The sequence below is a fragment of the Pinus tabuliformis genome, chromosome 6 (genome assembly GCF_031772625.1).
Source record: "Pinus tabuliformis cultivar Carrire ecotype Pingquan chromosome 6, CPIR1, whole genome shotgun sequence".
In the NCBI taxonomy this organism is placed as follows: Eukaryota; Viridiplantae; Streptophyta; class Pinopsida; order Pinales; family Pinaceae; genus Pinus; species Pinus tabuliformis.
This window is the reverse complement of record NC_142292.1, coordinates 564,669,116-564,693,909: the sequence shown is the minus strand read 5'-3', so window position 1 is coordinate 564,693,909 and position 24,794 is coordinate 564,669,116. Positions and strand designations below refer to the sequence as shown.

The following is a 24,794-nucleotide window of genomic DNA, read 5'->3' as shown; positions in this document are numbered from 1 at the left end:
GAAATTCTTTTCCAAAATCGGGTAAAGCTAAAACTGGTTTCTCTGTGATTTTCCTCTTCAACAACTTAAAATTCCTGTCTGTTGCTTCTGTCCACTGGAATGGTTGATTAGTCTCCTTGATTGTTTCAAGAATTGGTGCACAAATCTGACTAAAACCTCTGATAAATTTCTTATAAAAACTTGCAAGACGATGAAAACTTCTTACATCAAATATATTCCTTGGAATAGGCCAGTTCCAAATTGCTTGGAATTTCTTTAGATCCATTTTCAATCCTTTTTTAGAAACTACAAATCACAAGTAAATTAATTCTTCTTTCATGAAACTACATTTCTTCAAATTTATCAGTAGTTTCTCTTCCTGCAGAGTTCTTAAAACCAATTCAAGATGCTCAAGATGTTCTTCTTTACTTCTTCTAAAGACTAGAATATCATCAAGATAAACAATAACAAACTTTCCTGCATATTCCTTAAAGACTTCATTCATTAATCTCATGAACGTGCTAGGTGCATTAGTGAGTCCAAAAGGCATCACTAACCACTCATACAACCCAGTGTTTGTTTTAAATGCAGTCTTCCATTCATCTCCTTCTCTAATTCTTATTTGATGATATCCACTCTTCAGATCTATTTTAGTAAAATACTTTGACCCACTCAAACAATCCATCAAATCATCCATGTGTGGCAAAGGAAATCTATCCCTAATAGTGATCTTGTTTATGGCTCTGGAATCTGCGCACATACGCCATTCACCTCCTTTCTTTGCATTGAGTGTTGTTGACACAACACATGGACTAAGACTCTCTCTGATTAGTCCCTTATCCATTAGTTCTTGCACTTGTCTTCCAACTTATGAATTCTCTTGGGGAGTTAATCTGTACGTTGCTTTGTTTAGAAAACTTGCTCCTGGTATTAGATCAATATGATGACTAATACTCCTGATTGGTGGCAATGCATTTGGCAACTCATCCACAATAATATCAGCAAAATCATTTAACAGAGTTTTGATTTCTTCAGGTAAATCATCTAAGTTTGTGGAGGTTAAAATTACCTTAGGTCTCCCTACAACAGCAAAATGCATTTCTTCACCTTTTCCTACCTCTTGCAATAGCTCCTTTCCACTCATCAGCATAACATTGTTTCTAGGTGCTCCTTTGTCAGCGTCATCCTTTAATGGCAGCAGTGTATGTTTATTTCCATTCTTCTCTAGAGTATAAGTATTTTTCCTCCCATCATGAATAGCTTTCCGATAAAACTGCCACGGTCTTCCCAGTGATACATGGCATGCATCCATTGGCATTACATCACACAATATCACATCCTTATACGTACCAATCTGCATCTCGACCTTACATTGTTCTATCACAATAATCTGATGTCTTTCTGCAACCACGACACTCTGTAAGGAGTAGGGTGTATTGTCTTTACTAATCCCAGCTTGTCCACCATCTCTGTAGAAACAAGGTTATCAGTACTTCCACTATCAATTATCACTTTACAACATTTATCTTTGGATTTGCACATAATTCTGAGTATACTCTTCCTCTGCGCTGGTTCTTCAGTTTCTTTCTCTGCCTTAAGTAATTCCCTTTTCAACAATAGGGATTCTCCTACTTCAGGGGATTCTTCCTTTTCCATAAGTCGAGGTGTTTCTAGCTTTGCCTCAGCCACATTCGCATTCCTCTGACTTGCTGGTTTATTATGAGGACAATCCCATGATACATGTCCCCATTCTCCACATGTGTAACACCGAATATCTCTTCCTCGACCTCTTCCTCTGGGCGCAAATCTTCCTCTATTAAAATCTCCTCTCTGTGGTGGTCTGCTACTTGAACTTCCTGCTTCGTGCTGATGTTGTTGAAACCTTGGTTTGGTAGTTCCTCTACCTCTTACTGAACTTTTCCCTCTATTCCTCTGACTTTGTTTTCGCAACATCTTCTCTTTTGCCTTCAAACCTGCTTGATAGGCATCTTCAATAGTCTTTAAAATCAGCACGCTGATCTCATCCTGTATGTCGTATCTTAAGCCATTGATATATCTGGCTACCTTCTCCATATCATCCTCTGCATGTCCTGCTCTAATACTCAATCTATTCCTCTGACTTTGTTTTCGCAACATCTTCTCTTCTGCCTTCAAACCTGCTTGATAGGCATCTTCAATAGTCTTCAGACTCAGCAAGCTGATCTCGTTCTGTATGTCATATCTTAAGCCATTGATATATCTGGCTACCTTCTCCATATCATCCTCTGCATGTCCTACTCTAATACTCAATCTATAAAAATCTTTTGTGTATTCTTTAACAAACATTCCTTTTTGCCTTAAATTTTGTAACTGTTTGAAAAGATTTAACTGATAATCTTTTGGCATAAATTTACCTTTCATTTTACTCACCATTTTATCCCATTGCTTGATCTTGGACTTTCTTTTTCTCGTTCTGGACGTTTGTAGTTCATCCCACCAAATAGCTGCATGACCCTTCAATCTGGTAACTGCAAACTTCACCTTCTTTCTATCATCAACCTCTTCATAGTCAAAATATTTGTCCAGTGCACTGATCCAATCCATTAGCTCTTCTGCATTGAGACTCCCTTCATACACAGGAATTTCCACCTTTGGTTTTCCACCTACTTTAGCCAACATCTTGATAACTTTAGTAGTTTCATTTTCCTCCTCTTCTTCTTCCTCAGAAGATGCTTCTGCAGCACTTTCAACCCCTTCATCAGGTGCTCTCCTCTGTGCAGTCTCCATTGTGTCCATCCTTGTACGCAGACTCCGGATCTCCTCCATCAAAACTACATTTGCTTCAGGTCTTCCTCGACCTATGCCAACTTCTCTCCTTGGCGGCATGTTTACTATAGTGAAACTCAATATTTGAGCTCTGATACCAAGAATGACGCAGATTACCAATTGAACAACAACTAAACAGCAATTGAACAGCAGCCAGCAATTGAACAGCGTTGCAATTGAACAACAATCATTGAACAACAGTCAGATTGAACAACACTTCCGGAATTGAACAACAGTCGAATTGAACAGCACTTCAGGAATTGAATAGCAGTCAGATTGAATAGCACTTCTAGAATTGAACAACACTGCCAGAATTTAACAACAGTCGGATTGAACAGCACTTCCAGAATTGAACAGCAGTCCACCCATGTTGACTTTCTCTATGCCATTGATCTCCTCTTACCAGATCTAACGGTCACCATTCACCCGATCAACAAACACTAAATCCTTATCTATAGTGGTTCGGGTCCGTTCTTGGGATTAACGCCCAATCAACTCACGATCTGATATCCGTGGGATAACGGAGGTCCTCAAGTCCTATGACTTGCGGTACTTCAAATTACACACAGGTTAAACACTAGCCTAACCCCCGCTATTGATGGTGACGTCAGCTGTTGACTTTGCGATCGACGGATACGATTGCATACGGGACTTCAACCCGATCAAGTCTCTTTATGATCTTCTACCCCCGCTATTGATACTAATAATTGTGATTAGTGCTAAAACACCCGATTAACAAATAAACACAGCGATTAACAATTTAAAGTGCGGAACAAGGAAAATACTCGAATGCGCTTCAGAACGCAGATTCACAGAGTAAACGAGAGATTCCACCAAGATCAACACACAGATGCACACTAAAACAAATTCATTCAATATAATAATGGTTACAGAGTCTTGGCCCTCTTGGCTCAATCACAGAGAATTAACAAACCTTTGTTTCAATCTAAAAACCCTCTCTATCACTCAACTCTCACCTCTCGCTCAATCCTCAATCCTCTCAGCTAATCCTTCTACATTACATTTTTTTCTTTTTATGAGTCGAATCCTACTCTAACTGTACGAACAACTCAATCTCTATTTTAAACAATCTAACAATCAAATCTCTATTTTCAAGCTCCATTACACACCTACACTAACAACTTATCTTTCAATCTAAAATAAGACAATTTCCTAACTATTACAATAATGTATTACAAATCATTTTCGAGAGATCCAACCCTCTCGACTAAACTGACTTTTGACCACTCAGGTCAGTGAAATTCACTCTTTTAGCCACAACATGTGAACAAACCTTCACATTGCTGGCTAAGTCCGGATGCTCCTGCATCATACTACCTTTGCAATGGGTGTAGTGGTATCGACACCAAAAAATGATGAGTAGACGACACGAATTAGGGTTCCTACAATCGAGGAAATGAATCGTATGTGGTGTTGTGTTGTTAGCTCCGGGTGGTGGGAGAATTTCTGTAATGGCAACATGATGATGAGTGGGAGAAGGTTCCCAAGATAAGATTGGTGTCCTAGGAGCCAATGTATCTTCTTCTATGTGAGGATGGTGTTCAGGAATTTGTTGAACTGGGTGGTGTCATATGTTAAGCTATCCAAATGTGTGTAACATACGACATGTCTATGAACTATGAAAGTTGTTGGTACAAATGTTGCACGAGTGCGTTGCACGTAATGCAAGATCTGTGCTAATGTAGTAAATGGTGTGTATCAACATTTCTTGTGGTTCGTGACAATGGCACATGATTGGTTTCATGAGGTGGGGCATTTACAGGTGCATACCACCTCCTAATCTTAGCAATCGTTGTGGTAGGAGGATTTGTGATCTCGATGTCAGTTTGTTACAAGGATACTCTTGTTGCTCGAAATCGCAAGATGTATTGACAATTCCACATATGATGAACTTGGGAACAAGTGCGACAATGATTGCGTGCACGTCTAGAGTAGTTTGAGTGAATAGGTCGAGGAATATGGACCAAAAAGAGAAAAACATCTCTATTTTTCCTCAATTCTCAACATTAATTAATCAAATGACCTAGTTTGCTGCACAGGGCGCATGAGTGGGAAGGTTTCGACAATGTTGTCATGGGCATATTTGCCATCCTTTTGGATACTGACTGCAGGTGAGAGGTAGAATGACAATGGGCGCAAGGATGAAAAAGGTGTGCAACTTCTTCCTTGAATACACAATATATGGTTTTGGACCCATCATCTACCACTAATGCAATGGGAGGTGAAGGTATCACAGTATTGGCTTGAGCCAGGGCTCCCAATGCATCTCGATAATTGGGGTATTTCTGGATAGTGATGCATGTAATGTTGTACTTTGCACATATAGCACATGCATTGTTGGTGCATAATTCCTTGTTACGTGTTGGTGTGGCCTTTTCTCTTGAAGGTGGAGGTGGGGCTATTGACGTTTTTGGGGCATGAAGAAGAGCTTTTAACTCCCCTAATTTCGAGCACAAGTTGGTAGGGTGCCTTGATACTTCACATAATGCACAAGATGGTGGTAGCTCGGATGAAGAAGTTGTTAAAGGTTCTGCCTTTTCTCCTTTCTACTTATCGCTCTTGTTGGCACATGCTAGTGTTGACACAGGTGTAGCTCGTTTTAGGGTGGCTTCCTTAGGAGTGGCTACAGGAATGATGCCTGTCGAGGTAATACCTGAGTTTGTTGACATGGCCTATGTGGCCAAATACTATATAGATATCATGAAAGCCATATTTGGTAACGTTAGTGTTGCCATGACTTAGTGTGAGACACAACTAGGTGGTGGATATAGGAAAGGTGTTTGAGTGATAGTATAGGGTAGGAAGTCAGTACTGGCAACACTGGGGGTGTCTGGAACTAGTTCCTAGGGATGTAGTGTGTTTGACGAACTCGTCATACACACCGAGGCTGCAAGGGCAACCTCAATTAAAGGAGGATCACCAGGGTAAGTGCCAAGGAGTGTTGATGGCTTGAACATCCCTGGACCTAATTCAGTAAAAGTTGTGATCAACTCTATGTGGGATCCTACGAAGGTAACACGCCATCGGGGGTGGTGGATGTACTTTTCTCGTAGTATGTGAGTTGATCTATTGAAATTATTTTCCCATCATGGGGGGACATCATGATACGAAATACTGAAGATGTTACTACCATCGTCGCATACATGTAGCTACGACCAAGAAGGATATTGTAATCCAGTTGGGCATCCAGGACATCTATATCTATGAGAACAGTCTTGCTGACAAGCTCTACCGAAACATCTTGAAAAAGTCCTATGGGGGCCGAGGGGCGCTCGTTGTATGCTCTGAGTGTAATGGGTGATGCTTTGAGTTCAAGGGATCCTAGTTTCTGCCAAACTAATTTGGACATGATACAGGTGGATGCCCCCTCATAAAAAATGCAATGATGGATGTTGATGTTTTGAATGGTGATCGGAATCTGGAAGGCGACTATCAATGGAAGGGGAGGAGTGGCATTATCAAAATCGAAATCCATTAAACCCAAATCAACTGGGTCGATTGCACTTAACGTGGAAAGAAGGGCTCTACGTTGGGTTGGGAAAGTTTGTAAAACTTCCAATGCTAACATAGCTCATGGGGATTGAGCTAAATCATCTACTATGCTATAGCTATGAGTAATCTTTGAATTATGTCATGTTCGATGTAATGGCCCTTTAACCATACATGGGATGGTTCTAAAGAGAGGCGAGGCAACGTCAAAGGTGTCATAATTGTAAAAATAGTTTACGTGGAAGGGTTAGTTTCTGGAGGGGTCTCATATTGCCGGTTTCATGTTTGCAGAAGAACATCTGCTCCTGCCATGTAAATGTCGTGATAGGTGGGATCTTGGGAACTTTCACTAGGAGGATTTTGATATTGATATTGGGAGGGTTCATGTTGAGTATTCACTACTCCCTGATGGGGGAAGGGATTTTTCATTACTGTAGGTTGTTGGTTTTGCCCCCCTCTGCCCCCTCATATCTTTCATCCTCTTCAAATCAGGGAGTTGAGGGAAATGATGGGTGTAATGCCCATATTCCCCACAAATAGCACAAGCGTGGTTAGTCCTTAGACTAAGGTTCTTGTTTTGCTTTTGTGGGTTGTTATTGGTCTAACCTTGGTTTTGGTTCCAGTTAGGGGGATTTACCCCAGCCGGTGCTCAGGAAGGTTGTTGCCCCCCTATCTAGGTTCCCCTTTCTGCTTGTTCTTTCCTTTATTTTTGTTAGTGCTCGGTGGGTTGGTCGTATCAATTATTTAAAAGATTGTTGTTGTTGCAAGAAAGAGGGTTGCACGAAATTAACCCTAGTGTTAGGTTGTGTTGGTGGGTTATTCTATTGGGGTGCTGAAAAGGGGAAGTAAGGATTCCCTTGTCTTGGGTTGGTATAAGTGCTTTGGTAGGTGGAAACCACCTTCGCGCCCCATGGAGGGTATTGACCACCCTTTGTGTGAGGGTATTAAGCACCTTGCGTGGGAGGGTACTGGCTATGTTGCATGGTAGAGTATTAGTAGCCCTGTATAGTAGGGTTCTACAAGGGTGCAGGATGATTGGGATAATATCCCGTGTTAGATGGTGGTCATACTGCATGTGTGGTACTATATGGCTAGTAAGTGGTTGGGCCACTGTACACATTTCCAGGGTGCTGGAAAGTGTTTCCAGGTTGATTTTGGGCTATGGTTCCAATCAACCCGTCTGCAACACTTGATATTCCTGGTAACACTGGACTATATGACTGTAGGCGAGGAGCATCAGGTAGCACATGATAGAAGTATCCAGACTGAGTATAAATGAGTTAGAATTGTTGAGCTTTACTAATAGCTTCTTCTTTCATTTGTGGGAATGCGGAAGCCACATCTTTAGAGATCTTTGATGTAAGGGATCTCAAAAATAAGTCGAGGAGAAGGTCCTCATCTATGTGCACCTTGCACAAGCTATGATGTTTCAACCATTCATGGACATGATCCAAGATATATATGGATGATGTTTGGCGGAAATGGGTGAGTAGATCCAATCCAAAATCTTGCCAGATTGGGAGTTGGAAGAATGTGAGAAATGACCTGGGTAGAGAGTCAAAGGTCCCATGGGAACCAGAGGCCTCACCTATGTATCATTTCATCGCAAGCTCGGTGAGAGTGCATTGAAACAGTTGTTGGTGAATAGATTTGTCTGTGATGTTGTTGGATGAGCACCAAATATGAAAGGTCATTGCATGGTTTCCCAGATATTCCCCTTGTTTGCCTTTGAAATTCGATATATCTGAGGGTAAATTTGTTGCCATAGTGGGCCAATTCTAACCATGTAAAATGGGTTCATTTGTCAACTTGCTTAGACCTGAGAGATTTAAGAAAGTTAGAAACGAGATTTTGGTGTTGTTCGCCATCAAAAATTGATTTTGAACTGCGATGTGCAAGGGAGTTCCCTGTAGGGAAGTGTGAGACAGGCTACTCGAGTGGGTAGTGTGTGGACTCCCTAGACGGGTGGTGTGTGGGCTCCCTTGAGGGGTACCATGTGAACTCCCCTGAGGGGTAGTGAAAGGAGTACTTTGAGGGGAGAGGTCCTAATCAAAATGGCACTAATAAAGGATGAACCAATAACAATGGTTGTGTGATGTCACCTACAACAATATGGCGAAAGACTTGGCACACCTCCTGGTAATGGGGGGAGGTTTTGGAAGCGCCTAGAGTGACGGGGTACCGTGTGGTTCCCTATGGTGTCAAATGGAGTGTGTTACTTCTGTGGTGAGGGGGGAGGGTGGATATGGATCAAAGCAAGTAAATCACATACACAAAACAAAGAAAAAAATAAATGGTTACTTTCCCTTTAAGTTATGCTATGTGGTCAATCAAACAAGAAAAAAGGTCTTTTTTGTTTTTGCTTATGATAAAAAATCCTATGAAGACCTACTCGTTCTTTCCACTCTCAAAGTAACTGGGCCTTGCGAAGATATCATTTTTTTTACGAGTACTAGGTTTATGTCTCAAAAAAACTGGTGATTCTTCCAACAGCCAAAAGAATCAACCAAGGTAATGATGAGGCTTTAGTGCTTCCCGTACCTCCACCTATAAGGAAAGATGTCCTAAAATTTGGCCACTAGGATACCTTCGTCTCATGGGGGCAGTAGAGTCTTTAGCTTCTTGGTAACCATTCATCAGTATCGAGCACTACGCAGGTTGGGTAGTCCCACATAGTACCGCACACATTGAGACCCATGTCGAACCCCCGCTATATTAGGTCTTTGACGTGCCCGAGAAGTCTTTTCTGTGAGATGTGAAGGATTTGAAACACCCTAAAGACAAGTTCTGTGTTTCAAAATATGACATGACCATGGCAGCTTATTGGATGTCTACCCCCAATGGTCCTAACCTGAACTATAAAATTTTTATGGCACGTGGGGAATTTAATGTGTTCAAAGTTATGGTTGCTTTTAAGGAGTCTTACTTCATTTATGGTGTGAAAAGGTAAGCTAAAATAAATTAAGTACAAGGGCTCATAAAACTAGATGCCCTTTGTAACAAAGTTTAGAGTAGCTTAGTGTGTGAAGTGTAATGTGTGTGCAAGTGACAAAGTGTGCATACAAAAGTGTGTAAAGATGTAGATATACGATGATCCTTTACACAATTCCCTTCTTACACTAAGTTGTGATGAAAATAATATGTAGATAATGGGCCACTTCCTTTCTGTTACACTGTGTGCCTAAAAGGGAGATGGAAAAACTAAGTGCTTCAAGAAAGCTTCCAAATGCAAGCCCAAGTTCGTCTGAAAGACGTAAGGGAAGCAAGGGCTAGTCTCTTTCTTTGATAACACTTGTTCCTATTCCCAATACTAATGAAGTAAAAAATGCTTTGATTAGTCAAAAAAGTGTGTGGACTATGGGCCACTTACTCTTCTTCTAATTAAGCTATGTGACTTGTGATAAAAATAACAAAACAAAGTGAAAAAGATGTGTGGATTATAGCCACTTACTCTTCCCCTTAATTAAGCTATGTGAGAAATGCAAATTTTTAAAGTAAAAACTAAATAACTACCCTACTAATAGTGATCTTATTTTAATGCTTAGAGGCCCAAAGGGTGAGATATTGATGACGAGGATCCCAATATAGGCAATGATTTTGGTGATTTATAATTATTTGTTGTAGCTTGATTTTTTTGGTTTTAAAGGCCATTTAGAGCCTCTTTGTTGATGTATTTTTGGTTCAAAGGTGGATTGCACTCGATGTTGTTTTGGTTATATGCACTAGTTGTATGATTGAATTTGTATCATCTTGTAAAACTATAAATGTTTTACATGAGAATCACAAAGGAGGATGGAAGAGAGAGCAATGACATTGAAGTTGGGTTTGATGATGATGACATAAGGGACCACACATAGTCATTGGCTATGAGATTCTTCCATTTTGATCTAAGGTTCTAGTGTCTACCATGTTTTGTATTTTTTATTGGCATTCCCACCTATAGTAGAAATGGCTTAGTATCTATGTAATAAATTTTGATTTTGATGACTTAATGAGAAAACTACAATTTATTGTTTTAATTTCTTGTGTGTTTCTTAGTTTATCACCATTGATGTAGTACTAATTGTATGTACGATTGAGTTTGTATCATCATCATGCAAATGTTTTAATTTCTAAATTGTATCCTTGTTTATATTTCGTTTTTTTATGTTTATTTCACATTATATATAGTGTCCTTTGTGTCTTATTCTGATGGTCATCGTGTCACGTTTTGAATACTCTTCCATATCCTTCATGTCCCATGTCATCATGTCATATGACTTAGATTGGTACATTGATTTTGATGCACCATGATGTTTGACTAATTAGAAAGATTGGTATAGTGATTTTGTTGAACATAGATCCAACTCTGATTTTGTGTCTTGAATTGTGGAGAAGAATATAGAGTTGAACATCAAATGAGATGTAAGAGGTTGCTAAATAGGGTTGTCTACAATGTTCCTAGTTTGCATAAGATTTTACTTTTGATTATGATAAATGCACTGATAATGAACGTTTTATTGATGACAAAAAGAACAAAAGATGACGCCTATGTTATGGGTGTGGAAAATTATATTTGTTTTGACTAGTTGATTCTAAGAAGACAATGACAGTTACTAGAGACAACTTGGAGAAATTATAAGGTAAACAATGGATCCATTATACATTATCCACGGAGCTCCATGAAGAACCTCAAGGAGATTGAAGATGAAGCAATAGCAAACTTTAATATATTGAACCACCAAGATGTTGAGCTCCATGAACAAGCTGAGTTGTATGCCAATGGTGGAAACATGGACTATTCAGTGAATATTGGCTCTCATCTCATTAGTGAGTTAATAGCAAACAAAAGGATCATCAACCTTCAATATAATGGTTGATTGAAGACCATATCTTGGTGTGTGTGGTAAATAAAATTGCACATCCAAAGTTGTCTTTGTTTTGGAACAAACAATTTTTATGTAATATAACTATTATGGCCGATGTTAGATATAATGGTCATCATTAGGATTTAGGCATACCTTTAAACATGTGATAAAGCCAAAGTTAGGGTTTTTATGCTAAAGGAATGTAATCATGTGTTACCATTGATGTATTCATTAAAAGATTAGGCTTTTCAGTGTTAGATAACTTCCCTCTCCTCTCATGTAATAAGACATTGCATTAATAAATAATGTACAAGTCTATTCATTCTCATCCTTATGTGCATTCCTACCTATGCTTGTATGTGTAAAAACTGACAGGTAAGAGCCACATTTAATTGCAAACACATTGAAAAATCATCTTTAACCATTTTTCAATTAAATTTCTCACAAAGCTTGGAACCCTATTAAAAGAGATCACACATTCCAAGCAATTACTCAATTTGCTACTGTCAACTTGAACATCTTTGATGAACCTTTTAACCCGTAGTGCATTATGTCTCACTTGAACATAAATCCCCAGTTGATGGACCTCCAAAAGTCAATTAATATCAACAATAACGGAAGTGTGCTGCTGAAATTGTGTTATTGTGTCATCATCATCTTTAACCATCTTTCGATTTATCTTTCTCATTAATCTTGGAACCCTTTTAAAGAGATCACACAACCCAAGCAATTACTAAAACAGTGCGAAACACGCATGTAAAAGAATATCGAATCAATTAATTAGGAATGAGCAAACAGCTCAATGATAATACAAAGATATTTACAATAATAGAAACATCAGGTTTCTATGTAGAATATGGAAAAAAACAATTTCATCTAAGAAACTGCTAAAAGAATAAAAATAGCAACAGCTAAAAGACTGAGCATTAAATACTAATTAGAAATATTCTAATACCCTCCCTTAATGCTCAATCTATTTACAACACCAATAGACCCTCGGAATTTTACAAATTTATCAGGACCAAGAGGCTTGGTGAAAATGTCAGCGGGCTGCTCTGTTGTGGGAACATATTGCAACTGAACTGAGCCGTCTTCAACCAGCTGGCGAATGTAGTGGCAATGAGTTTCCACATGCTTTGTTCGTTCATGAAAGACTGGATTCTTGGCAAGTTTGAGCACTCCCTGATTATCACAAAACAAAGAAGTAGGCCCTGTCTGGAAAACATGCATATCTGCAAGCATACGACGAAGCCAAACTGCCTCACAGGATGCCTTAACTGCTCCCCGATACTTTGCTTCTGTTGAGGAGAGAGCCACTGCCTGTTGCTTCTTACTAGTCCAAGTAACAGCACCAGATCCTAGACTAAACACATACCCAGCTGTAGATTTACGGTCATCAACCGAACCGGCCCAGTCAGAGTCAGTGTAGCCACGGAGAATAGGATTGGAGCTGCGAGTATATAAGAGGCCATAATCAGAAGTACCACGCACATATCGTAGCACCCGCTTTGCTGCTATCCAATGATCAGCTTTAGGAGCTGACATAAAGCGAGAAATGTAGCTTACTGCAAAACTAATGTCAGGTCTGGTAGCAGTAAGATAGATGAGACTGCCCACTAATTGCCTGAATAAAGTTTCATCCACAAGGGGAGAGGGTGACTGTGCTGAAAGTTTGAGCCCTGGTTCCATAGGAGTCGTGGCTGGTTTGCAATCCTGCATTCTGAACCTTTCCACAAGATTTTTGGCATACTTGGACTGAGAGAGAAAGATCTGATTTTCAGTCTGCCAAACTTCAACCCCCAGACAGTAATGAAGAAGTCCCAAGTCTGTCATCTCAAAAGTTCTGCATAGATCTTGTTTGATCCCATGGATCAAATGTGCAGAGCTGCCAGTAATGATAAGGTCATCCACATAGACAACCACAAACAAGATATCATCACCAGTATGCTTGATATACAGGTTTGCATCAGATGGACTCCGCTGAAAACCCTGATCTGTCAGGTACTGATCAATTTTCATGTACCAAGCCCGAGGAGCTTGTTTCAATCCATAGATTGCTTTAGCTAACCGACACACTTTCTGTTCTTGACCAGCAACCTTGAATCCTGGAGGCTGCGTCATGTATACTTCTTCTTGAAGATCACCATTTAGGAAAGCACTCTTTACATCCATCTGATGAACTTTCCAATTGAACTGAGCTGCTAGGGCAAGAACAAGCCTTATGGTACTCATCTTGGCTGTAGGAGCAAAAGTCTCCTCATAATCGATGCCTTCCTTCTGTGAGAACCCTCGAGCCACAAGACGAGCTTTATACTTGTCTATGGTTCCATCAGCTTTGTATTTCACTTTATACACCCATTTGCAGCCTATGGGCTTTTTTTTGGCAGGAAGATCAGAAAGTGTCCAGGTGTGATTCTTCTGAAGACTCTGGAATTCGGCTTCCATACCCTGTTCCCACTCAGATGTACCCTTAGCCTCTGAATAGGTTTGAGGCTCAAAAATACTGTGTAGGTTAGCCATAAGAGCAAAATTGACTGTAGACTGTTGTCTGTTCTTATGTCTAGAAGTTCTACCTTCAAGGAGCTCATCATCCCGGAGATCACCTATGGTTTTAGCCCACCATTTAGGCCGAAGAGAAGAAGAACCAATATCAGGAGCAGAGGAACCAATATCAGAAGGAGGTGGAGAAGGCTCAAGAGCAATAAGGACAGCAAGAGGAGGGTTAGCTTATGGAGGAAGCTCAGATAGAGTATTATCAAATACTGATGCTACATCATCCCTCCCATCAGGTGGACCGACTGGAAGAAGAACACTGTGAGGCTGATCCTCAGAACATTGCTGAAAGAATCCTCTGTCCTCATCAAAGACTACATCTCGACTGAAGCTAAGACGACCAGTGGCTATATCTATCAGCCTATAGGCCTTGTGATGATCACTGTACCCTGTCATCATGAGTTTCTGGCTTTTGGAATCCAACTTAGAGCGCTTAGCAGCTGGAATCCAAACATATGCAACTGAGCCAAATACTTTGAGATGACTGATCTTAGGCTTACGGCCAGACCAAACCTCTTCAGGAGTCTTCCCTGTAACAGCCTGAGTGGGTGATCGGTTAAGAAGGTAAACAGCAGTAAATACTGCTTCAGCCCAGAATCTGTTTGGAACACTCCTGTGTTGTAACATGGAACGAGCCATTTCAACAACCGTGCGGTTGCGGCGCTCGACAACACTGTTCTGCTGAGGAGTGTAGGGTGCGGTTAACTGATGTTTGATTCCATGAATATCACAGAAATTGGCAAAAGCTGAAGAACAAAATTCCCCCCCCCATTGTCGGTCCTAAGAGTCATGATGTTACAGCCAGACTCTTTTTCAACTAAGGTTTTAAACTTTTGAAAGGTACTAAGTGCATCAGATTTATTTTTTAGAAAATACACCCACATCTTTCTACTGAAATCATCTACAATAAGTAAAAAATATTTGCAAGCAGTGATAGAAGCTGTATTCATAGGACCACAAATATCAGCATCAAGTAACTGGAGTACCTTAGATGCGCACCAAGATTCTCCATTCTTGAATGAAGACCGATGTTGCTTTCCCGCTTGACAGGCGTCGCATACCCCCAACTGTTGAGTCTGAATATCAGGTAATCCTGACACAAGTCCCTCCCGGGAGAGCTGAGAGAGATACTGCATATTTAGATGCCCATATTGCTGATGCCAAAGAGTACTGATGGGAGAGACACGTGCTGCTAGAGCCACTTCTGGAGAGTCACTGGTGTCAAGTAGCCTATATAGACCATGGTCCTCTAGGCCAACAGCAACTGTTAGACTAGTCTCCCTGTCAAGAATAGAGCACTTGTGTGCACTGAACACAACATCAAGCTAAGGAGAATTCCTCATAATCTGGCTGACAGACAGCAGATTAATTTCCATACCAGGAACATAGTATACATTCAGAAATATGAGTGTGCGCCCACCAGACTGAATTTGAACTGTACCTCTGCCAGCTACTGTGTACTTTTCACCTCCGCCAAATACCACGGAATCACTGAAAGGTGAGAAGTCAATAAACCAGTCACGCCTGTGAGAGAAATGGCGTGATGCACCAGAATCAATGTACCATGCAGAAGAAGGAACATGATCTGAAGACCTTTTAGCCATAAAGGCGTAAAAGGCTTGATTTCCTTCTAACATCAGATTGGTGAGCGTGGCCATTTTCCCAAAGACAATACAGAAGTCCAGCACACAAAATATATCTCCACAGTCTAAAAAAAATAGCAATAGAGCAGATTCCACTGCTGTAGCTGTACCCTTCTTTCACAAGTCTTACACTGCTGTTTGAAGTGATTTTATTGACTATACAGCTGCCGGTTTAACACAGGCTGCAGAACAAATTCTTCACAGGCAGCCTTGAGCAAACAAATGCCAAACTTCAGAGATCAAGTAACAGGAAATAAGGGCCGAGACTCTTGTATGGCTAGGGCTACAAGATACGTTTTAAAATTCCTCTTTCAGGTGATGCCTTTTCAAATGAAGGAACCACAGATAAATTTCAAGAAAATATCAAGATGACTGTATGAGACTGACACAGAACCTTAACAAATTCTGCCTTGAACAATGCAAAAAAAATAACTCAGATCTGTACCAGATCAAAACACCAGACCAAAACACCAGATCAAAGCACCAGACAAGAGGTCACATGTATCTTTATAAAATTAAAGCTGAAAAAAATACGTAAACTGAAGCTGTCCACGCTGTGCTGTATACGCTGTTCTGGTCCCACCGCTTCAAAAGAAAATCACAATAAACTTTTAATCAAACCGCTACGCAAACACGTGAATCTGGAAAATGGCGTCACTTGAAAATACCGTCACTGGAAAATCCCTGGAAAATGCGTGATGCCGTTACTATGATCTGGAAACTGCCGTCACGTGATCTGGAGGATCTCTGGAGGATATCGATTTGTTGAAATCGTGAGCCAAAACTGCCGTCACGTGATCTGGAGGATCTCCGGAGGATATCGATTTGTTGAAATCGTGAGCCAAAATACGCGAGTGAAAAAAAATTTTAACTGTATCAATGTTCTTCAACAGGGTTCTGTCGTTCTTCAATGTATCACCGTCACATAAAAAAGCCGTCACGAGAATCTGAAGAATTACGTCACGTGGTGCAAGCGGGGCCGGACGGGATTCGAACAGGAAGAACAGAATTCGAAATGCGAGTTCTAACTGTAATGCAACCTTCGAAATACCTGGAATGGAACCAGCGACCACCTGGAATGGAGGATTTGAGCTCCGAACTGTCTTTGTCGAACTTTAGCTTCGGCTTTGGACGCAAACGCTTCGACTTCGATTTCTGCTACTGCTTCAATAGATGTTTTATAACCCTGGATCGAAACCGCGGGGTTCTGAGATCGAAGCTGCCGTTGCAAGATATTAAATGTCTTTTAAAATCAGCAGAGAAACCCGTCCGAGTCCATCCGACTCTGCTTGGAAAGCACGCGTGATGCGATTGAGAGCCGAAAACCTGATCTATAGGTACGAGCTGCAGCGACGGTGTCTGAATGATATTACTGTAACTTGATATGATTCGGGCGTGCTATTCCTGTGTAGCGAAGACTGTGTGTGCGTCGGGCGTGTAGACTCAACCGACAAATAGACTGCTACCCCCAGATTCGAAATGCCGTATTTTAATTTCAAGACAATTTCACGATTCCGCCACAAAATTAATTCCTCATAAAATGACAATGCAGGAGAAGAATCCCTTTCTGTATCGAGATTGACGACTGTAAGCTTTTATCACAGTGAGCAAAGCCGAGGCTAAGACTCAGTGAAGGCTACCTGGCTTACAGAGGGCTCGACCTTAGAAAGGAATGAAGGAACTTAAGAGATTAGGATACGAAGAGGATAGCTGATCAAGAAATCTACAGACCCTGAGAGCAGTTTCGAAATGAACAACTGAATTTTTCAAACTATGAAAAATTATTTCGAAAAAAAATCCCTGTGCTCTGATACCATAAAACAGTGCGAAACACGCATGTAAAAGAATATCGAATCAATTAATTAGGAATGAGCAAACAGCTCAATGATAATACAAAGATATTTACAATAATAGAAACATCAGGTTTCTATGTAGAATATGGAAACAAACAGTTTCATCTAAGAAACTGCTAAAAGAATAAAAATAGCAACAGCTAAAAGACTGAGCATTAAATACTAATTAGAAATATTCTAATAATTATTTGGTTTGTTACTGTCAACTTGAACACATCTTTAATGAGCCTTTTAACCCGTAGTGCATTAAGTCTCACATGAATATAAATCCCCAATTGGTGGACCTCCAAAAGTCAATTGATAACAACAATAATGGAAGAATGCTGCTGAAATTGTCTTATTGCTTTATTCCATGTACTCTAATCACATTGAACATGACAACACTTGTGAAGTGAAGAAAAAAGTACCAGATAAAACAGATCTAAAGAATGCTGCAAAACACACTACTACTAACAGTCCAAAAACTGTCATAAAGGGGCTACATGAAAATCATTCATTCCCAAAACAATAACAACAAAAAAATACAATGTTTACAGTAACGAATAGAAGACTTCCATTTGAAATCAAATATCATGGCCAGCCATCCTTTCAGCATAACATCAACGGCCTTGCCTGCCGGCAGCTTTTCCAATTAGGGATATTTCAGATGACCGCTCCAATCTGTTGAATACAACCGTGCCCAAGGTATCATATACAAATCAGCGGATTTTTCCATCATGATTATTTATTGTAAAATTAACACCATGTAAAGAAAGCAAAATGCAAAGAAGGAATATTGAGTTGGTGCTTACTTCAATATTTCTTGAACAGATTTCATTACTTCAGAGGAGTTTGTCTCCACCACTTGACCTCCCATTATAATCTCATCTAAAACAGTATGCAGCTGGCCACATGTTTCAGCACTTTTCAGTTGGCCACACAATATGAGTGATATATATTTGAGTTGACAAATTTAAAACAAATTTAATTATACCTGTGATTATGACTTTTATACATGCGTAAGGCAGGTTATATTGTTTTTGCTTTTAGGTTAGGTTATATTGTTTTTTCTTTTAGGTCAGGTTATATTGTTTTTGCTTTTAGGTCAAAAAGCTTTGACTTCAATTAATATTAAACTGAATATTTTGAAAATTAAAAAATAATTTTTAATCTTTTAAAATGTAAATTACTTTTTTCTAATTGGTGGTTGTATAATGATGGACAATTTTTATGTGGTTTTAAACAGATTTGTCCAAACAAAAAATTAATTTTAAAATAAGAAGGTCCAGCATTAATAGCTGAGCATCAATATCTCTGTACAGGGTTTCACTGTTTACTTAGTGTTTAGTGCAGCGAGTCAAGTGAAGTGATGAGCATTAGTGACATCTGTTTACTTATTGTATTTAATGCAGCGATTCAAGTCAACTGATGAGCATTAGTCACATATTCGCATAATAATGAAGTTGTCGATACTTGAATTAAAACCAGCAGAGATCCATCTTAGATACAGGTCTAACATGAGCTGGGAGGGATCCAACTTCTTCACTTGCAAATTTTTTTATGAGAAGGTATTATTTAAATGTTTTGTATAGTTATTTATTTTTATTTTTTATTTTTTAGATTTTTTTAAAATTTTATTTTGGCCGACATGAGCAAAATTTCAACTTTGATGACAGACGAACAGACTTACACAACATACTGGGCTGTAGAATGCGCCTCTCGGCTCAATAAATCCCATCATTTTACTAAACAGATGGGTTTGATGATCTACTTTTGTAACCTACAAAGAATACAGTTAGTTAATATCTAACGCCAAAAAAAGTGTCATATCGATTGTTTCAGAAAATCCCCTGCATTTGCAGATGGATAAGCAATGGCATTTAATATCTTCACAGTTTTCTGTTCTAAAGTTTAGGCATTTTCTTTTGACGGTGCGGGCGTAATGGTTTGTTTCTTAAATTTGTAATAATTGTTTTCATTTAATATTGTATTAATATTTGCAACGGTATATCTGTTTGTCCCTTGATTTACGTATTTGCTCATTTTTAGAAAACATTTGAAAGTATAAATTTGCTTATTTATTTATTTATTTTATCTACGTACGTATTTTTCACCCCGTGAGATCATATATTTTATAATTCAACAAATATTGGGGTTGTTTCTATATCAGTTTTATTTTTATTTTATTTTTTCACATGATGCTTTACTCTAGTAACTCCAAGCTATCTGTATTTCCCTAATATGAAGGTTACAGTGTTCCAGCTTGATTAGCATAAATACTGGTGTTGACACAAAGATATGACAAAGTGTACGATGTATAGGTAACTTAGCTGTAATCTATCCCTAAGCTAAGTGATTATAGAATACTGGTACTTTATATTCATTGCTTACTAAATAGGAGTACTAGTTATCATATTAGTCTAAATGCAATAGTAATGACTCAATCAAGAGCACTATGGGTTTTATTCTAACACAAGCAATGGTGGTTTCTTTGGGGGTGGGTGTTGATTTTTGGTAGCTTGGGAGGTACTCCAAGCCTTGAGGAATGAGGGCTTGGAGGAAGGAGCTCCACAAGTGGGGCCTTGCAGGCTTGAAACCCAAGCTTGGGGTTTTGCACCCATCGATGTTGGGGACAAAACCATGGAGAGATTTCGACATGTGATGGATGAGGATGATAGTGCATGTTGAGAGGACTCTGACACATCGAAAATCATTTGATTCCTAGTTGTGGTTGAAGAGATATTATTTTTTGAAGGTATATGGTGGGCTTGGTAATGGAGTGTTCATGTAGGGTTGTGTTAATTAGCCTCATGACAGTTGTACAAGCCTCAAAAGATAATTCGTTGAAGCCCTCATGATAGATGTAAGTAGAGTTGATGTTGGAGTCATTGGTAAGTGATCTTGGAGAACAAAGGAGCTTGGATTAGGAGAAACATACCTCTGTATGGGCTGCAGGTTAGGAGGAGCCAAGCGAAGAAGAGGAAGGCTAGTTTGAGCCTCTTTGTGACTGCATTGGATGCCAAGTAACCTTGCAATAAGGCCGAATTCCTCTACACTCCAAGATGCCTTCAAGGGTGCAATTGTCTTCTCAAGATGAGCTTTTTCCTTGTCCACCAACACAGTTCGGAACTTCTCATAACCAGGCGCTTTATATCCTAGAGGTCCATCATTAATAGCATGAACCATTTGCTCAAAATAGGGTGAACAGACTACATTGAAGGGAATGCCACATGCAAAAAAAAATCTTGCTATTGCAAGATCAACACCTTCCCTACCTTTCACATCAAACATGTCATAAAGGCCACCAACTTTAGGCTTCTTGTGTGCATGACTAGTAGTGATTTTTGATGCTCTAGATGGCACATGTTCATCACCAAATTGAACTTCATCATCAGATGGCAATTCTTCCTCATTGGAGTCATCATCTTCATCAACATTACGACATGGCTTGGATATTTCCTTGCCTACCTTACCATCAGCCCTTTTTTGCTTTCTTTGTGCACTAGGGAGTCTAGTCGGATCATTTGGGTCTCCAGTGCAAACATCAACACCCTTCCTTGGTATCTTCATAAAAAGAGTTTTAACTCTGGTATAGCTCCCTTTCCATTCAAGCCTACATATATCGCATTTTATTGTTGTAGTCCCCCCAACACCCTTTGGAGGTTTTTGCCTATCCACATATTTCCAGAGTGGATACCATGGATTTGATGAAGACATTCTTGATTTTGGAAATTAACCAAATGGCCAAACCTAAAAGCAAAGACATTAGGAAATTAAAAAAATGTGAAGACTGAAAGTGAAAAAGAAAGAAAGAAAGAAAGAAAAGAAAAGATACTTTTATAATTTATTAAATTATTAATTTATTTCAAGCATAAATTAAGTACATTGAACATTCTTGAATCTTTATATGTTGAGCTGTGAGTATGGTCGTAAAATTAAAAAGACAGAGGACCAGCCCCTTTGCTTGAGAATGCAACTCAATGGCTCATCTTTGTACAATGTAACCATTTCCAGAGCAAAATAACCCCCTGTTGCCCAACACCAAAACAGTAAACTGCTAGTTTTTATTATTTAATTTTCTATTTGGGTTTCTAGGGAAATTTGGAAAATAATAAATATTTGTTGTTATGGCATGTGACTGGTCACCAATTTGAACATTGCTAAGGCCACATTAAGTTTACTGTTTGAACTTTGAAGTTTTGAGAGATTTGTTCGTTTCATGGGAGATCTTTATATTTGCACTTCTTCTCAATGAATGAATTTTTTTATGCTACCCATGTAAAAGAATTGGTAATTATTGTTGGCTGGCACTACTCATTTAGAGGTATACTCACAGTTAAAAAAAATTCAATTCCGGCTTGTTTACAACAGGTAATGTAAACGGTAACAACAACCAGATAAAATAAAAAAAATTAAAAGACTCTATATACAGGAGCACTTGGTAAACAGGGAAACAAATTGAGGCATGAGATTTTTCAATTTTGAAAACAGACTCTTAGAGTGTACAATCTTCCTATTTAATCATGGAAGTCTAGAAGAAAAATCATGGAAGTCTAGAAAACCATGAGGTTCGGTTGGCAAACTTGGCATCTGAGAGAAGTAGAACTTGAACAAAAATCGTGGAAGTCTGGACCTGGTTTATGAAAATCAGAAAATGTGGACAAAAATGTCAATAATAAATATGTGTTAATTGTTGGTTGTTAGTATGTTACTAACTAGTAACAACAAAATGGCAATATGCTCAAAAAAAAATACTTGTGATCCTGTTGTAGAGCTGCACCCAAACACCTAGCTGTTGTCCATTGACAAGTCACAAACTTGGCCGCTGTCTATTGACTAGTCACGACTCACGTTTCTTGTGTTGTTGTCTGGACTCTTCACTTGTGTGTGTGAAAATGGACGTCGTGCTCATTGCTGCGAAAATGGACGTCATGGGTTTGTCATGCTGTGTTCACTACTGCGGAAATGGATGCCAACGTTGTGCAAATCGAATTGCAATTCGGGCAGGGAGGAGCTAGTTCTTTCCACCAATGAAAAAATAGCCAAATGTCTTGCCGCCAACAAATAAATTTGGTCAAACTGACATTCGATTAGGGTTCTGCGATTTTTAATTAAATAATTTTTATTTTTTTTCTCCCCATGCCTCCTACGAACCCGCCAAGCACCCTTTTTCGGGGTTCTATGTACCTGATGCATGAAAAGAACCTGTTTTATGTTTTCGAAGTCTCGAGTTCTTACAAGAAGAACTAGGTTCTTTAGGGTTCTTCTCAGAGGTACCCGTTCCAAAACCCAAAACATGGGGACGGGAACCCCAGATGAGTTCAAGAACCTCACCCTTGGGTTCAGGAACCCATGCAACATAGCTATTGATGGTTGATGTTGTTGTTGGACGGGGAGCAAAGATCTTGGAGGACTGTTGTGGGAGTTTTGGAGGACACTACAACAATTTGCTTGGACCCCTTGGCAAGAGAGAAACATCAACGTTTTGCATATGTTCTCTTGATGGCATCCTAGGAGAGGACTAGTTGATGGACTCTCTTGGCAACCAAGAGGAGGGTTTCCTAAGTGTGAGGATGCCCTAGCAAGAGGTAGATGCTACAATAGGATTGATCACTCGTGGACTATTGGTGGGTAGCGTGAGAGTGGACCAAGTATAGACATTGGATTGGGCATTTATGGTCTGCTGGAGGACAACATGCTGGCGCCCAAGTTGAAGCCCGATGTGCACCATCTTCATGGACCTAGGTGGTTGCTAGAGTGGTAGAAGTTGAGCTCAAGGTTTGATCAGCCAAAGGAGCAGTTGAGTAGCCCTAGACTTGTGTGTGGAGGACTTCTACAGTAGATGATGGGCAGTCCTCCTAGCCCCTGTTCATTGTGAGAGATGGACATCTTGCAGTGATAGGTGGCAACCCTCCGTGCCCTATGTTGGTCTTCATTTGAGCAGCGCAAAAAGGCCATAGTGGGTTGAAGTCCCTGAGTAGCTGAGGAGAAACAGTGAGCAAATTGAGGGTTGTTCACAAACGGAGTTGTGAACAACTCAACAGAAGCCTCAATCATTGATGGACGAACGATCAACTAGTGAGCAGATTGGATAGCTGAGGTTCAATGACCAAATGGTATTGGAGCATTGATAGAGGCAGGAGGTGCAGATTGGGAGTCGAAGGACCGGGCAGGTACAGGGTACGACCAAGAGAAGCTGAGAGAACAGAAGCCTCAATCATTGATGGACGAATGATCAACTAGTGAACAGATTGGATAGCCGAGGTTCAATGACCAGATGGTCTTGGAGCATTGATAGAGGCAGGAGGTGTAGATTGGGAGTCAAAGGATCGGGCAGGTACAGGGTACGACCAAGAGAGCTGAGAGAGCACACTATAGCCAGATTGTCAGAGTATCTTGTTGAGGGTAGACTAGTTGTCGATGGACTGACACCAAGCCCCAATTTTGTATCTTGTATTAGTGGATGTATGAGGGACATTATCCCTAGTACGGGAGCCCTAGACTGTTGTATTATATGTTGATTAATATAACGAAGTTGGGTTGAAAACTTGTAAAAAGTTGTCCATATTTTGTGCACTAGTAGATTTGTTGTTGTTTATATTTCGCTATTTGTTGTGATTCTTGGTTTGGTAGCGTCAGAAATTTAAGATTCTATCCCGGACACCAAGATCGTGGAAAAACAACAGTGGGGATGTTTTTATCCATGTATTTGAGAAAATATTCATTTTTATTAAATTACGTATCTTCAAACCCTATGAGAAAATAGTTGGTGGCTATGCTACTGTGATCTTTACTATTTCCATTGCATTTATAGTTGATTTTTTTAGTGTAATTGCTTAATGATATTCTGGGGTGTGTTAAAGTAATATCATATAACATTGGAAGTAAATATCGATCGCCGAAAATTGTGTTTGTCTAATTAGCACTAGAAAATGACTTAACCTTCCAAGGTGAGTCTCAAGACTACTCACTCACAAGATCAAATGAGAAGGAGCAAATTTGAGTTAAGCATTAAAAATTGGGTTAATTATGCCAAATTTTGAGACTGGGCACTAGCCCCTAAGGTAAAATGGTCACTATAGCTTGCCAAGAATGAATAAACTTCCAAGATAAGCAAGTTGACCCTTATAAGGTATATGAAAAGTTAAAATCCAGTAGGCTTGTTCACCCTTCAATGCAAAAAATAAAGCCTCCTCAAGTACTTTGTCCACCTATTAGAGACATGTCCAAAAGATTTATTTGATAGAGCATCCAAGAACAACCTACATGCCTAGTGGTATTAGAGGATGGCTCCTCCTAGACAATCAAAATGTTAGTTTCAAACTTGGCATTCACCTAGGTACAACCAACAGGGACAAATTGTTGGTAGCCACCATACTCCCTAACAATGCACTAGAGCTCAACAACATAATGCACTCCAATTGGATCTTCCATTAGGGGAGAGTGAGGAGCACCAACCTCTACGTCATCAACATAACACACATCTACAAAGAATTGAACTCAAAGACCGAATCACTAGCAAAGCTTGTGCTTCAATTAAACCTTGACCAACTACATTTGGACGAGCACCAATGGGGAGGTCAGTACCTCCCACTCCAAGACACTATTTTGATCTCTATTAAGGA

General features: G+C 39.7%; 2 protein-coding genes across 5 annotated transcripts in view; both read right to left on the bottom strand.

Moving 5' to 3' along the window:
* Positions 1-17,511: 17,511 nt before the first annotated feature.
* Positions 17,512-24,794, bottom strand: part of LOC149259765 (Clathrin adaptor complex small chain family protein) — a 220,802-nt gene continuing 213,519 nt past the window's right edge. For 2 of the 4 annotated variants that reach the window (XM_089419116.1, XM_089419113.1), the window contains 2 exons: positions 17,982-18,100; positions 17,512-17,850 (listed from right to left, as the gene is read on the bottom strand). In XM_089419116.1, coding sequence (XP_089275242.1) covers positions 17,790-17,850; positions 17,982-18,100 — 180 coding nt within the window. In that variant the 3' untranslated portion in view covers positions 17,512-17,789. The remainder of the gene's footprint in view (positions 17,851-17,981; positions 18,101-24,794) is intronic. The other 2 variants (XM_089419117.1, XM_089419115.1) reach the window with 1 other exon arrangement.
* On the bottom strand, positions 18,109-23,787 carry LOC149259768 (uncharacterized). Its single transcript, XM_089419112.1, has 2 exons — positions 20,445-23,787; positions 18,109-20,324 (listed from the first exon to the last, which is right to left on the bottom strand). Exons 1-2 carry the CDS (start codon positions 20,884-20,886, stop codon positions 19,978-19,980), a joined length of 789 nt encoding a protein of 262 aa, XP_089275238.1. The 5' UTR covers positions 20,887-23,787; the 3' UTR covers positions 18,109-19,977.